We start from the raw sequence: 11,421 nt of genomic DNA, 5'->3' as shown, positions 1-11,421 counted from the left end.
GTCCTCGTCCTCGTCCTCGTCCTCGTCCTCGGGCTTCCTCTACCGGCGGCTCAAGACGCACGAAAAGCGAGAGATGCAGAAGGAAATCCTGTCGGTGTTGGGGCTCCCGCACCGGCCGCGGCCGCTGCACGGCCTCCTGCAGCCACAACGCCCCGCGCTCCCGCAGCAGCAGATGCCCCGCGGGGAGCCCCCTCCCGGGCGGCTGAAGTCTGCACCCCTCTTCATGCTGGATCTGTACAACGCCCTGTCCGCCGATGACGACCAGGACGGGGATTTGGAGGGGGACCCGAGGCACTCCGGGCTCCACGGAGGGGCCAGCTCATCTCGGCCCCGGCCTCCGCCCGGAGCCGCACCGCCCCTCCTTCGCAAGAGCCTCCTGGCCCCGGCACCTGACGGCGGCGGCGCATCCCCACTGGCTACCGCGCAGGACAGCGCCTTCCTCAGCGACGCCGACATGGTCATGAGCTTTGTGAACCTGGGTAAGGACTTTAGGACATCGAGCTCCTTTCCAGCAACCCGGGATCGGGGTGGTGGTGGTGATGTGAAGGGGCGAGGAGTGCCCCGCGTGGTGGCCCCGCCTGGCGCCCGGAGCAGCGGGGTGCGGGGAAGCGCGGGCGGTGCCACCTGTGCTCTCTGCGCGCCCGGCCCGGCTGCGCGCTGCCTGGCTCCACCACTGCCGCTCCGGCCACTATCTTCTCAGGCGTCTCGAGTGAGACCTGCTCTTTTGTCGCTCCTGCCCCGCTCGGTCCAAGTTTACTCTGGCGGAAGAGTCCCAGAGAGTAGCCATCGGGGAAGGAGAAGCCTTTTCAGCCCTCCCTCCCTTCCGAACTGTCTTCTTTTGCTCCCTCTCTAGTTTTCCCACCGGGAGTTTTAGTGACTCTGACAACAGTTTAGAACTTTGGAAACTTGGCCCGAACATTTTATCGGGAATCCGCGGAACTGGGGGAGAGAGGGCTTTGGTGGCAGAGGAAGGTCCGCAAGGAGCCAGAGCTCACCCGTCCCAGCTAGGCGGGGCGGCCCATCTGTGAAATCCATGCTGTGCCCTTGCTCACATGCCCTTGGCCGCTGTCCCCACGGGCTGACGCTTTAATCAAAGCCACCGAAGCCACAAGGGCAGGGAAAGGGTGCGGAGCAGGGTCGGGGCTGGGCGCTGAGCTCTGCTGATCCCGTTGCCAGGCAACAGAATGGAAATTCAAGGGCGGCTAAATCAGGCCGTGTCACAAATGAGCTGTGGCAAACAGGGACCGACCGAGTCACACAGCCTTTCCCTTCTTTAAGTCATCTCTTCTGCAAACGAGAAAGCCAGAGGAGTACTCTTGGGAGGCAACGGCAACGTTTTTTGTCTCTCTTCATTCATAAGCAGACTCGGTTAAGCATAGTCAGGGATGGAGGGGTGCAGTCGCCACGCCCCGAGTGGGTACAGCAGCGCGTGGACTGTATCTTGGCGGGCTTCCTCTTGGGGTGGGACGCGTGGCTTTGCCCGGGCCCCAGGCTACGTAAACAGACACCTGCCAAAGCAGCACCAAGTCTCCAGGAAAGGTGGCCGTCCCCAACAGCCTTATTCGGGGCAACTCTCCTGCAATGTACCTGGGTGATCTTTCCAGAACAAGTGCATCTGCGGTTTTCAATTCCGCTGAGCTTTTTGGGGGCGGGAATGTAGGAATTGAGGGGGAAGGGAGGGCGCGAGGCCGGAAGATTGGCGTTCAGCCGGTGCAGAAATCCTCCTGGGAAATTCGGGAGACCGAATCTCACAGGGAATGGAGACGCAGGCCGGCCAGTTTGCCAGGGGATCTGATTGGACGAGAAGTTTTACAATTTATTAGACCCAAATCCAAGGTGAAGACACCTCCAGGAAGCACCCTGAGGAAATTCTCTTGTGCTAGTCAGTAATACGGGGTAGGAGGCTGGAGGGTTGGGGCAGCGGAGGGTCAGTGTTGTTCCTTATTCTTTTATGCTTCTGATTTAGTAAATTCCACTCCTGGCTCTTTCTCTCCACGGCCCAATCGCCAAGCTTCCGGACAGCATTTGGAGAAACTGTTCATTCTGATGCTCTCTGGGGAGAGTCCTCACCGGAATGTAAGTGCAGGGAGACAGGCACTCCTGGGTCTTCCGTAGATAACCACGGGTTACAGCTTCAGGGAAACCAGTGCCCATGGGACTTGGACCACGGTTCTCAGTCGCAGCTGCTGGGTGGCATCACCTGGGGCATCTAGAGAGCTAAGGCTGTTATCTGCCCTGGCCCTGGAGACTGAATTCAGGGCCTTTGCTCAGAGCTACATCCTTATCCCCTGTTTTTTATTTTTATTTTGAGCAAGTTGCTAAGTTGCCCAACCTGGGGCTTGAACTTGAAATCCTCCTGCCTCAGCCTTTGGGAGTGCTGGGATTACAGATGTACATCACCATGCCTGGCTCTGGCATCTTTATTTGATTTTAAAAAGTACCTTAGATTTTTCCAAAGAGCTACCAAGGCCAAGAAGAGCCTGATATCTAAAGGGAAAATCTGAAAAGTTCCAAGAGATCTCACCAATAATCTAAAGGGAATCAATGTAACATCTCAATAAAAGGCTGTGAGCAAAATTTGTCATGTTCCTACATGTTAGAATCACCTAGGGATTTTTAAAAAGCCTGATACCTGGGTGATTTTCCATCTCAGTCAGGCAGCATGTGTGTGGGTGGAACCAGGAATCTGTATTTTTAAATCATTCCCAAATGATCCAAGGGTTCAGGAACTTCAGATGGTATTTGGAATTTCAAGGACTAGTTTGAGGCAAGTGCGTAAAGTATGGTGACATTTATTATGTTTAGCGACCTCTAAATCCCACTTGTTCCTTGCTTTTCTGACCTTTTGTGGTCTGCAGGTAGTGACCCATGGCCTCTGAATCATATTGTTTGAAGCTGGTTGACAGCTAATCTTTCTAAGGTGATGGTTTAATGTAGAGTCTCCTTGGGGATGTTCTCATTCTTCATAAAATATTTTTTTGAAATCTGAAAAGTTTGAAGAGAGCTCACCAATAATTTTAGGAAGGGAGGTCTGGGAAGAGACTTCTACCCCGGGCTCTCTTGTTCTGTCACTGGGTTCTCAGGCTCTAAGTCACAACTACTGTCCTCCTGGTGCTAGACTCTATGCGGTTAAAGGAGAAACCCTTTTCTAGGTAAGTAGAATCTGGGCTGCGACCCATGCAACTGACAATCAAGCAGTTCTGTTTAATCTTAATCCATTTAGCAGTGAGAAAGGGTTCTTTCAGAATGGGGGAAAATCTGATTACTGGGCCTCTGAGCAAGAGAAGGATAGGTCCTTTGAAGAAAATGATTGCTTAGCAGTGTGGATTCTCTAAATAAGGATGTTGGGAGGATTCCACCGATTTCCTAATTGGTGTCAGTGTCAAGCTAACTGCTGTATTCCATGACTCATCTATGAAAGAACCTGCGTATGATAGTGGTATAGTTTAAAGCACTCTATCTAGTGGATTAAGAAAGTTACACAGCAGAAGTGTAAGGGAAGGTGTTTCGTAGTTGTCAGCATGCCTCTTCTGTGGGGCTGGAGGAATGGCTTACTCATGAAATATATTTAAAACACCCTGAGCTTTGTCATCTGGCGGGACTATCAGGAAGTATGAATCAATAGGATGAATCTCTGTCCTAGCCAGAAAGCTGGTCATTTGACCAGCTCATTGTTGTTTATGTTGACTGCTTAAAACTGTGTGGGAGAGCAGGCTGGATGTTAGACTCACTGTCTGCTTTTGCAGTGGATTGCCTGCTTGGTGCCCAGGTGAGCTCACTCGTGAACCTGCATTTAATCAGGGCTGAGGGGCCATTCTCTGTTTGTTTTCCACGGCTAAAAATGCCCTGGCAGCCTGACACACAACCTTGCCGATTCGGTGACCTTGGAGAAGTATCCCAAAATATCCTTGAGGTCCCAGCTGAAAACAGACCATCTCAGAAAGACCTTCTGCACTTCTCTGTCTGTGTGAACTGGGGCCGCTCACCCGCCCTGCTCCTCCCCAGCGCCCTGCTTATTTCCTTCCTCACGCTGATCACATGGAGTTTTGCTCTTTAAATTTGCTTACTCACTTGTTCGTGTCTCCTCTGGGATGTCAGCCTCCAGAGGCCAAAAGCCTGCGGCACCACTCTGGTAGCCTGTGTGCCAGGCATAGCAGCGAGTGTTGGGGAGTTGCCCTAGAAGATCGAAACAATGAACGGGTGGCTGGTGCCAGCATCTCACCTTTTAAGTTCACATTTCTCCACTTCCCAAGATCTGCTCCTTTGGAAATGGGCTGAGTTTTACTGAGTGTAAACAAGCTACAGCTTCGAGCTTCATGGCATTTGGTGTGCATCCCAAAACTTTAAGCCGCTTTTTCATTAGTTGTCCACATGTATATTCATGTGTAGTAGGAGCTCCAGCTGAGATTGATACTGAGGTGTCCTTAAACCTGCATTTTTCTGCATTTCAGGCTTCACTTATTTATTTTGAATTAATGACGTGTTGATTTTGTGATGCTAGGATTAAATGAAATAAAAAACTCAAATCGTGCTCAGAAAGGGGAATCACTCTGTGCTACTCCAAGTAACAAGAAACTTATTGTACTAAAAATACTGGCAGTCTTCTGAACAAAATTACTCTAGGGAAACATAAATTAGAAGAAAAATGGAATACTCCCTACTTGTCTTTGTAACCAGATACACTGTACTGTCTTTCCCTCATAAACATGAGATCAGTAGGACTATTTTTCATTTGAGCTGCCTGTACTTATGAAGATTTTTGTTAGCAGAAAATAAATCCATGCCTGCAAGCTACCCAGCAGCAAAAGCAGTTGGGAGAAAATTTGCGGGAGTATGGCTCTGGCTTGATGAACCCGTGGATGTTCTCATAAAGAGATCTAAATGTGGAATTCAGTGGCACTTCAACAAAAAAGTTGTACAAAGTGTTCTTAAGTAAGATCAAAGGGCAAGCAGATACCATTGTTTAGACATCGGATGGTGTTTCCTTTGGTTGCCCTTCTAAGAATGGGTATAAATCCTTTTTTAAATGTGCTGAATCACGGTTAGTTAGTCCTTTCTCTTAAGAGTTTACCTCTGATTAGGTTGGCTTCCCAGGGATCTGAGAATCTCTGTGAGGGGGAGATAATTCACAGCACTTTTTTTTTTAGCATATGACAGTCACATTGCATCCCGGGGTCCTCCCAGTCCAGCTGCTTTGTATACTGCATTTCATGCTGCTTTGGATGCTGGGGATCGAACCAGGGTCTTGTGCCTGCTAAGCACACAGTCTACCCCTGAGCTACAGCCCCAGCCCAAATTCACACTTGACATGAGTATGGAAGGGCTGTGGAGATGTGCTGTGAAAGGCTGCATGGCAGGCTCTGTGATATAACCAGCCCTCACCTCTCCCTGTCACTCCTGTCTCGTTAAGATGACAGTGAAGAGGGTACAATTTCCTGGCTAATGGATCAACTTTCTGTGACCTTTCACAAACTTGTCTTCTTGTCTCTTTCCCCATCCTATATCAAAAAGTGAATTGTTCTTTTTTTTTTTTAATTGTTCTAAGGAGTACTTATTTTTCAACTCAGTATAAAGTCTTCACAGTTCTATTTTTTTTTTCTTTTTTTTCCACTCCAAGCTTGGTTCTGTTTTCCCCACCCTCTCCTCTTTGCTGAATTTGTGTCCTTTTGTCATTGCCAGTGCTTCTAGTGGTGGAAAGAAAAGTAGGCAATATGTTAGCCAGAATATTGTTTCTGATACGAAGCTTCTGTAAGTGTGTGAATAACAGGAGTAGAAATCAGTAGAGAAACTCCTTAAACATGAGCAGTGGACAGAGTCCCCATCCCTGTAAACATCTGTCACACATTAACTTGTCCCCTCCAACCACACACCAGGCAGTGCCACCTCGGGGCTAAAATGGGGAATGGTTGGTGTCCTTTCTTCTCACGTTCCTTTTTTATTTTTATTTTTTTGTCTTTCTGAGACAGGGTCTCGCTATGCAGTTCAGGCTGACCTTGAGCTTACTTTGTAGACTAGGCTGGTCTTGAACTCGCAACGATCCTCCTGCCTCAGCTTCCCAAGTGAAGAACCAGTGCAATCTGTTTCCCTATCTCCCTGTTTTCATTCTCACAGCTGAGATGATTTTCCATAATGTTCTCTTTTCACGCACCCTTGACCTCCTTCTGCTCAGTGCCCATCCCTGTGCCGCCTCTTACCTTCTGGGAATTTGTGAGCTGGAAAATGGCCCGTAGAGTATATGAAGTGATGACTGTAGCTATCAATGAGAAGGAAAACCATCACCACTGTAGTAAAAATTAGAGCTGCTTAAGAGTAAATGCCATTGACCTCTGAATATTTTGCAAATGACATTTTCAGAACCGGACTTCCATCTGCTGGTCTTCTAGTGCAAGCAGTAATGACACATTGCTTATCATCATTGAAACTTACTGGGGTTTTTGTTCAGTTACCAGTGTTTTGAAGATATTGTTATCTGTCTGTCTGTCTATCTATCTATCTATCTATCTATCTGTCTATCTATCTATCTATCTATCTATCTATCTATCTATCTATGCCATGCAATCGATAACTTTTTAGTTAATTGGTTCACTAAGTTTGAGAGTATTGGTAAATGTGTTACCTATAGAATTTAGGGTTTAAAAGGTCCTCGCCTATCATTTAGCCTTTTATATTTGCAGTGGAATTTGTTCGATTTGTTCCATGCCACCTCCTTGGCCCTGCTCTGACATCTGAAGGCCGAAGGACAACCCACAGACCTTCAAATGGGTCCTAGCGCAGTAGTGTGACTGAGCCCAGGTGGAGCATGAGCGGATAATGAAAAGCACACGAGGGCAAAATCCCAACTAGGTGAGGAGGCCCCAATCTCCTGGAAGTCTGTGGGTTTCCTCTCAGTGGACAGTATTCTCTCCTAGAACCCTGCTTTTAGAAAAGAAAAATGTTGTCTATAAATACCCTGCTATCAGCTATGCAAAGGACTGTTGACTGCTAGGAACTGCACCTGAACTAAAGACCACGCTCTCTGCTGATCTCCATAGGCGTGGATTCTCTTCCTGCCCTTCCCATCTACGTCATGCAAGAGATTGGGCCCATAATGGAGGTGCTGTCTAAGTGACATTGGGTCACTTGGTGAGGGCTCCCGGAGGTCTTGTTTTCTTGAACACAGTCCCAGAATCTCCAAGAATCTTCTTCAAACATTTTTGCAGCATGAGGTTCTGGTTGTCAGTGGGAGAGCCTTCCTGACTTCCAAGTTCATGGGCACACGCCCTGGGTGAAGGATCCTGCTAGTCAGTGGAGATTGTCCTGAGCAGAAAGGCCTTGCTGGGTTGTCGGCCAGATTGTTTTCTCATCATCAGGGAGCTGCATCTGGGAGGGTGAGGAGCAGCATGGACTCACAGGGGTGGGGGTGGGGGTGGGCTCTCTGACACCCCCCCCCCTGCACTGACCTTTGATATCTCCCACTTTCCTTATTATCTTTCTCTCACTACTTACCCTTTCACCTTGTCCAGAATGTGACTTCCAGCCCGAAACATCTGCGTTTGTTGATCATTGTTCCTGTGTTTACAGTCTTGTTGGTTTCCTGTACACGAACGTGGGCAGAAAAAAAAAAAATCTGATTTGTGTCTCAACAGAGTATGAGCTCACAGCCGGCCACTGGAGTGAGCGGTCTTCAGCGCTGATGAGGTCCGGAGACATTTCCTAATTGGCTTTGATGATTCCCCACTTATTTGTCCCTCCCTTCTTTTACATCAAGGAATTGCAGGGGCGGGGGAGATGGCTCAGTGGAATAAGTGCTTCCCTGGCAAGTGCAAGGGCCCGAGTTCAATCCCTAGCTCTGGAAGAAAGAAAAAAAAAAATACATTAAGGAATTGCATTGAAACAGTCGCAGAGCTGGGTTTGTAAACTAGAAGACAAGACCTAAAAGTCCTTACTGGACTTGTTAATTTTTTCCCAGATTTTGTTTCTACACTCCCATATTAGAGTAAGTTTACCAGAGAGAACCTGTACCATTTAAAAACACAGAATCGATTTTTTTTTTTAGAGTAGTTTTAGGCTCACAGCAAAGCTGAAGAGAAAGTACAGAGCTTCCCATCACCCCTGTCCCCTGCACATACCCAGCACCCCATCAACATCCCCCCGCCCCAGTGGTGCGGCTGAACCATCGCCCACCTTTGCGTCACCCACAGTTACATTATGCTTTGCTCTTGATATTGTGTGTGCTGTGGCTTCGGACAAGTACATGGCAGGCGTCCATCAGTACAGTGTCATGTGCAGTGGTTTCAGCACCCTAAAGTCCTCCTCTGTGGAAAAGTTATCCATTTAATGGAGGGGCAAAAATTCATGAAAATATAAAAATTCAGACTATGCAGAGTTAGGCAAGAAAAATACCTTGGTTGACAGATACTTTGTCTCTGGGGTTTTTCCACAGTGGTGTAAAAAAATTGTTTTTGGTGGTCTATGATGGGGGGCGTCTTACTTTATGGTGCTTCTAAGTGCTGACTACGGACCTGTCGGAAATCTTGCTTTTTTTTTTTTTTTTTAATGTCTAGGAGTTAAACATCTTTTCTCCTGCACATACTTTCATCGAGGTGTCTGTCACCATAGTACCTAGACGACTCCTCAGGCAGAGACAGGAGCGATTAAATCTCTCCCTGGCTTGTGCTGTGTTTGATCCATGCTCTGCAGGGTTTGAGGGACTGAAACCTAGAAGCCTGAAGAATGGACAAGAGTTATTGGAATTCTGCACATAAAAAATTATTGAAATTTAGGGGGAGTTTAGAGAAAGAATTAACTCTTTTTGCTCCCCTGCTGAAAATGTACTGTATATGAAAACGTAGTGTGACTATAGGAGTGAAACACTCCACACACGCACCCACACCCACACATCCACACTCATACACGTGCACACACACGTGCACAAACACACAAATCTTGCTGGATCTATAAGCAGAACCGGGGAACTTTTCAAAGACTTCTGCAGGAGAAGCTGCTTAGAGCAGAGTAAAACTAAAGTAATTGAAGCCCCATAAATCCAGAGGTCTTTGTATTAATGTATAGAGTAGGCTTAATTTGCTTTAGAACAGTTTTCCATGAAAAAGAGCTACATGGATTATAGGTAAATGCATAAAAAAGCCAGTAATCTAAGCAAGAAACACGGTAACTCTGGAAAGTGCTGTGGAAACACAGCTAGCAGTTTATCTGTGGCAGGTTGGTGCACGGTGGGCACTTCTTTATGGTTCTTACGTGCATGAGATGTTGCGTGAATTTTCCCTTCTTTGAATTCATCAGCCATCATGGTGAATCATACTCCGCTGAATTCTGGCGAAGTGCCCGATCCTTGTTTCCCAGGCCACCCTCTACCTGTGCAGAAGAAACATTTCAATAATGAGGAAGAGCCTGGGGTGCTGGCATTAGCAGTGGGTCCTAGGAATTCAACTTTGTTCTCACCATAACGCTTGACTTAGCATGTGCTGTGACGTAAACGAAGTTGCTTTACTCTCCTGTTACAAGGGCACGTGTGTCCTCGTTATGGCAAACGGGCTCCAGTGTGGCAGCAGGGACGCAGGTGATACCCAAGGATGCTACTGTTTGTCTCTCTCACTGAAGTTCTTTCCTTTTTATACAAGTTCTTCTTTCATAGTTTCGGTGTCTTTGTCCTTGATCCAACAGCATGAATTTTACACATCTCCGTGGAGTATTGTACAACAGAAATGAGTGATTGGCCTTCTTACGGTTAAATAGTTGGCTTTCTTGTTAGTGCAGGCAAATGCCTTTTAAATGTACAGTGCAGGAAGGGACCCTTGATTAAGATTCAGGAGGCCTCGGCTAGAATCCTTTTTGGTAATACCTTGTTTAAGACGTTGGACCTGGACTGTAGGCCTCTTTTCCTTGTCTGTAAAAGTGAGTACTGGGCTAGCTCAGTATTTTCTTTAAAGTGTTTCATGGTACACCACTTTTCTACAATGTTCTTAAAAAGTCAGAGAAACACTTAATACTGTATTATTCCTGTCTTTGAGACTTATGTGTCTATCAGCCCACTAAAGCAGGAGCAATCTAGCAGTCAGGAAGCCCGCTAACTTATAATAGTTGCCTTGGAACTTACTACTACTCTTTAACCCCTTTGTGCTAAACTTCCTTTATGTCAGACCCCAGACTGCTCTGCACTCACAGCTACTTTGGAGCCCCCTGGTTGTCTTTGCTGAGCCCGGCAGGGTCCCAGGAGGCTGCCTTTCCAGCTGTTGCTGCCCCCCTGCTGTGGACCATGGACCTTCTTCCCTCTTTCCTGGGGGGCCAGTGGCTTCCTGCTGCTCCGGAGCCAGGGTGGCTACCCCCCCCCCCCCCCCTCCCCCCCATTTCAGGACTTAAATATTTTTTCAGAACTGGGAATTGAACTCAGGATCTTGTGCTTGCCAGGGACTCATTGCCTGCATTCGATCCTTGCTGTTGGAAACACTTGCGGTGTTTCTCTTTCCCTGGGTGGACCATGTGTCAGTCACCTTCCTGCTACTATGACCTGAGAACTTATGAAGCCAAAAAGGAAGCCAATTTTGACCCAGGGCTTTGGAGCCTCCACTCCCCACTGATTGTTCCTGTTGCTCTTGGGCCTGTGGTGAGGCAGCACATAAGGGAGAGGCGTGCGGTGTGGTGAAAAGAGAAGGGCTCAACCCTTGCTCTCAGGAAGCAAATGAGAGGAAGAGGAAGGAGCAGGGCTACAGTCTCCTTCAGGGGCTCAAGCTCAGGCTAAGAGACCAACAAGGCCCCATCCCTTGAAGGTCCCACAATGCCAGGCTGAGGTCCAGGCCTTGAACAAAGGGTCCCTGGGAGACACTTCAGATCTAAACTGTAGCAGCCCCCGAAGCTGCGCATCTCATGCTTTTGTCTTATTTTTTTTTAACTGTTTTATTTATTTATTTATTTATTTTTTCAAAATTTTATTGATAAACAGATAGCAATGAGACAGTTTCAAATCAAATCAGAAGTACAGTTTCAACAAATAATACACTGCATATATTCTTCTTAGTGGTTAATTGCTATACAAGATGCGGACTTGAGATCCTATTTACAAACACCATTAGAACAAATCATTCTATTCATTAAGAGAATGCAACTATCTATTTATCCTAACCACTTTGAATACACAGATACAAAATGGACATTCATAGTTATACCCCATTTTTTCTAAGTTCCATTATTGAATATTATAGGTGTGTAAACTCAGCAAAATATTCTAAAAGAGTCCAGTAGACCATAATAGCATTGGTTCTTCTGTGTAACTGGCAATGTCAGAAATTATTGACCTGAGTCCCCCACAGCTCAACATAACAGCATGGCTTTACTTCCTATATTTCGTCTTCATACTTTTCTACTGGATGGTTAAGACCAAGGTAAAGCAGGACCTGTGCAACAAGAGTTGTAGCTACGTGCTTT

General features: G+C 47.1%; 1 protein-coding gene across 1 annotated transcript in view; it reads left to right on the top strand.

Moving 5' to 3' along the window:
• The first annotated feature begins 11 nt into the window (after positions 1-11).
• The window catches only part of Bmp6 (bone morphogenetic protein 6), a 164,592-nt gene continuing 153,182 nt past the window's right edge, over positions 12-11,421 (top strand). The window contains exon 1 of the mRNA XM_004628376.2: positions 12-479. Coding sequence (XP_004628433.1) covers positions 74-479 — 406 coding nt within the window. The 5' untranslated portion in view covers positions 12-73. The remainder of the gene's footprint in view (positions 480-11,421) is intronic.

This window comes from Octodon degus, unplaced genomic scaffold (assembly GCF_000260255.1).
Source record: "Octodon degus isolate 3935 unplaced genomic scaffold, OctDeg1.0 scaffold00023, whole genome shotgun sequence".
Classification (NCBI taxonomy): Eukaryota; Metazoa; Chordata; class Mammalia; order Rodentia; family Octodontidae; genus Octodon; species Octodon degus.
The sequence above is the reverse complement of the archived record's forward strand: the minus strand, read 5'-3'. Positions and strand labels throughout refer to the sequence as shown.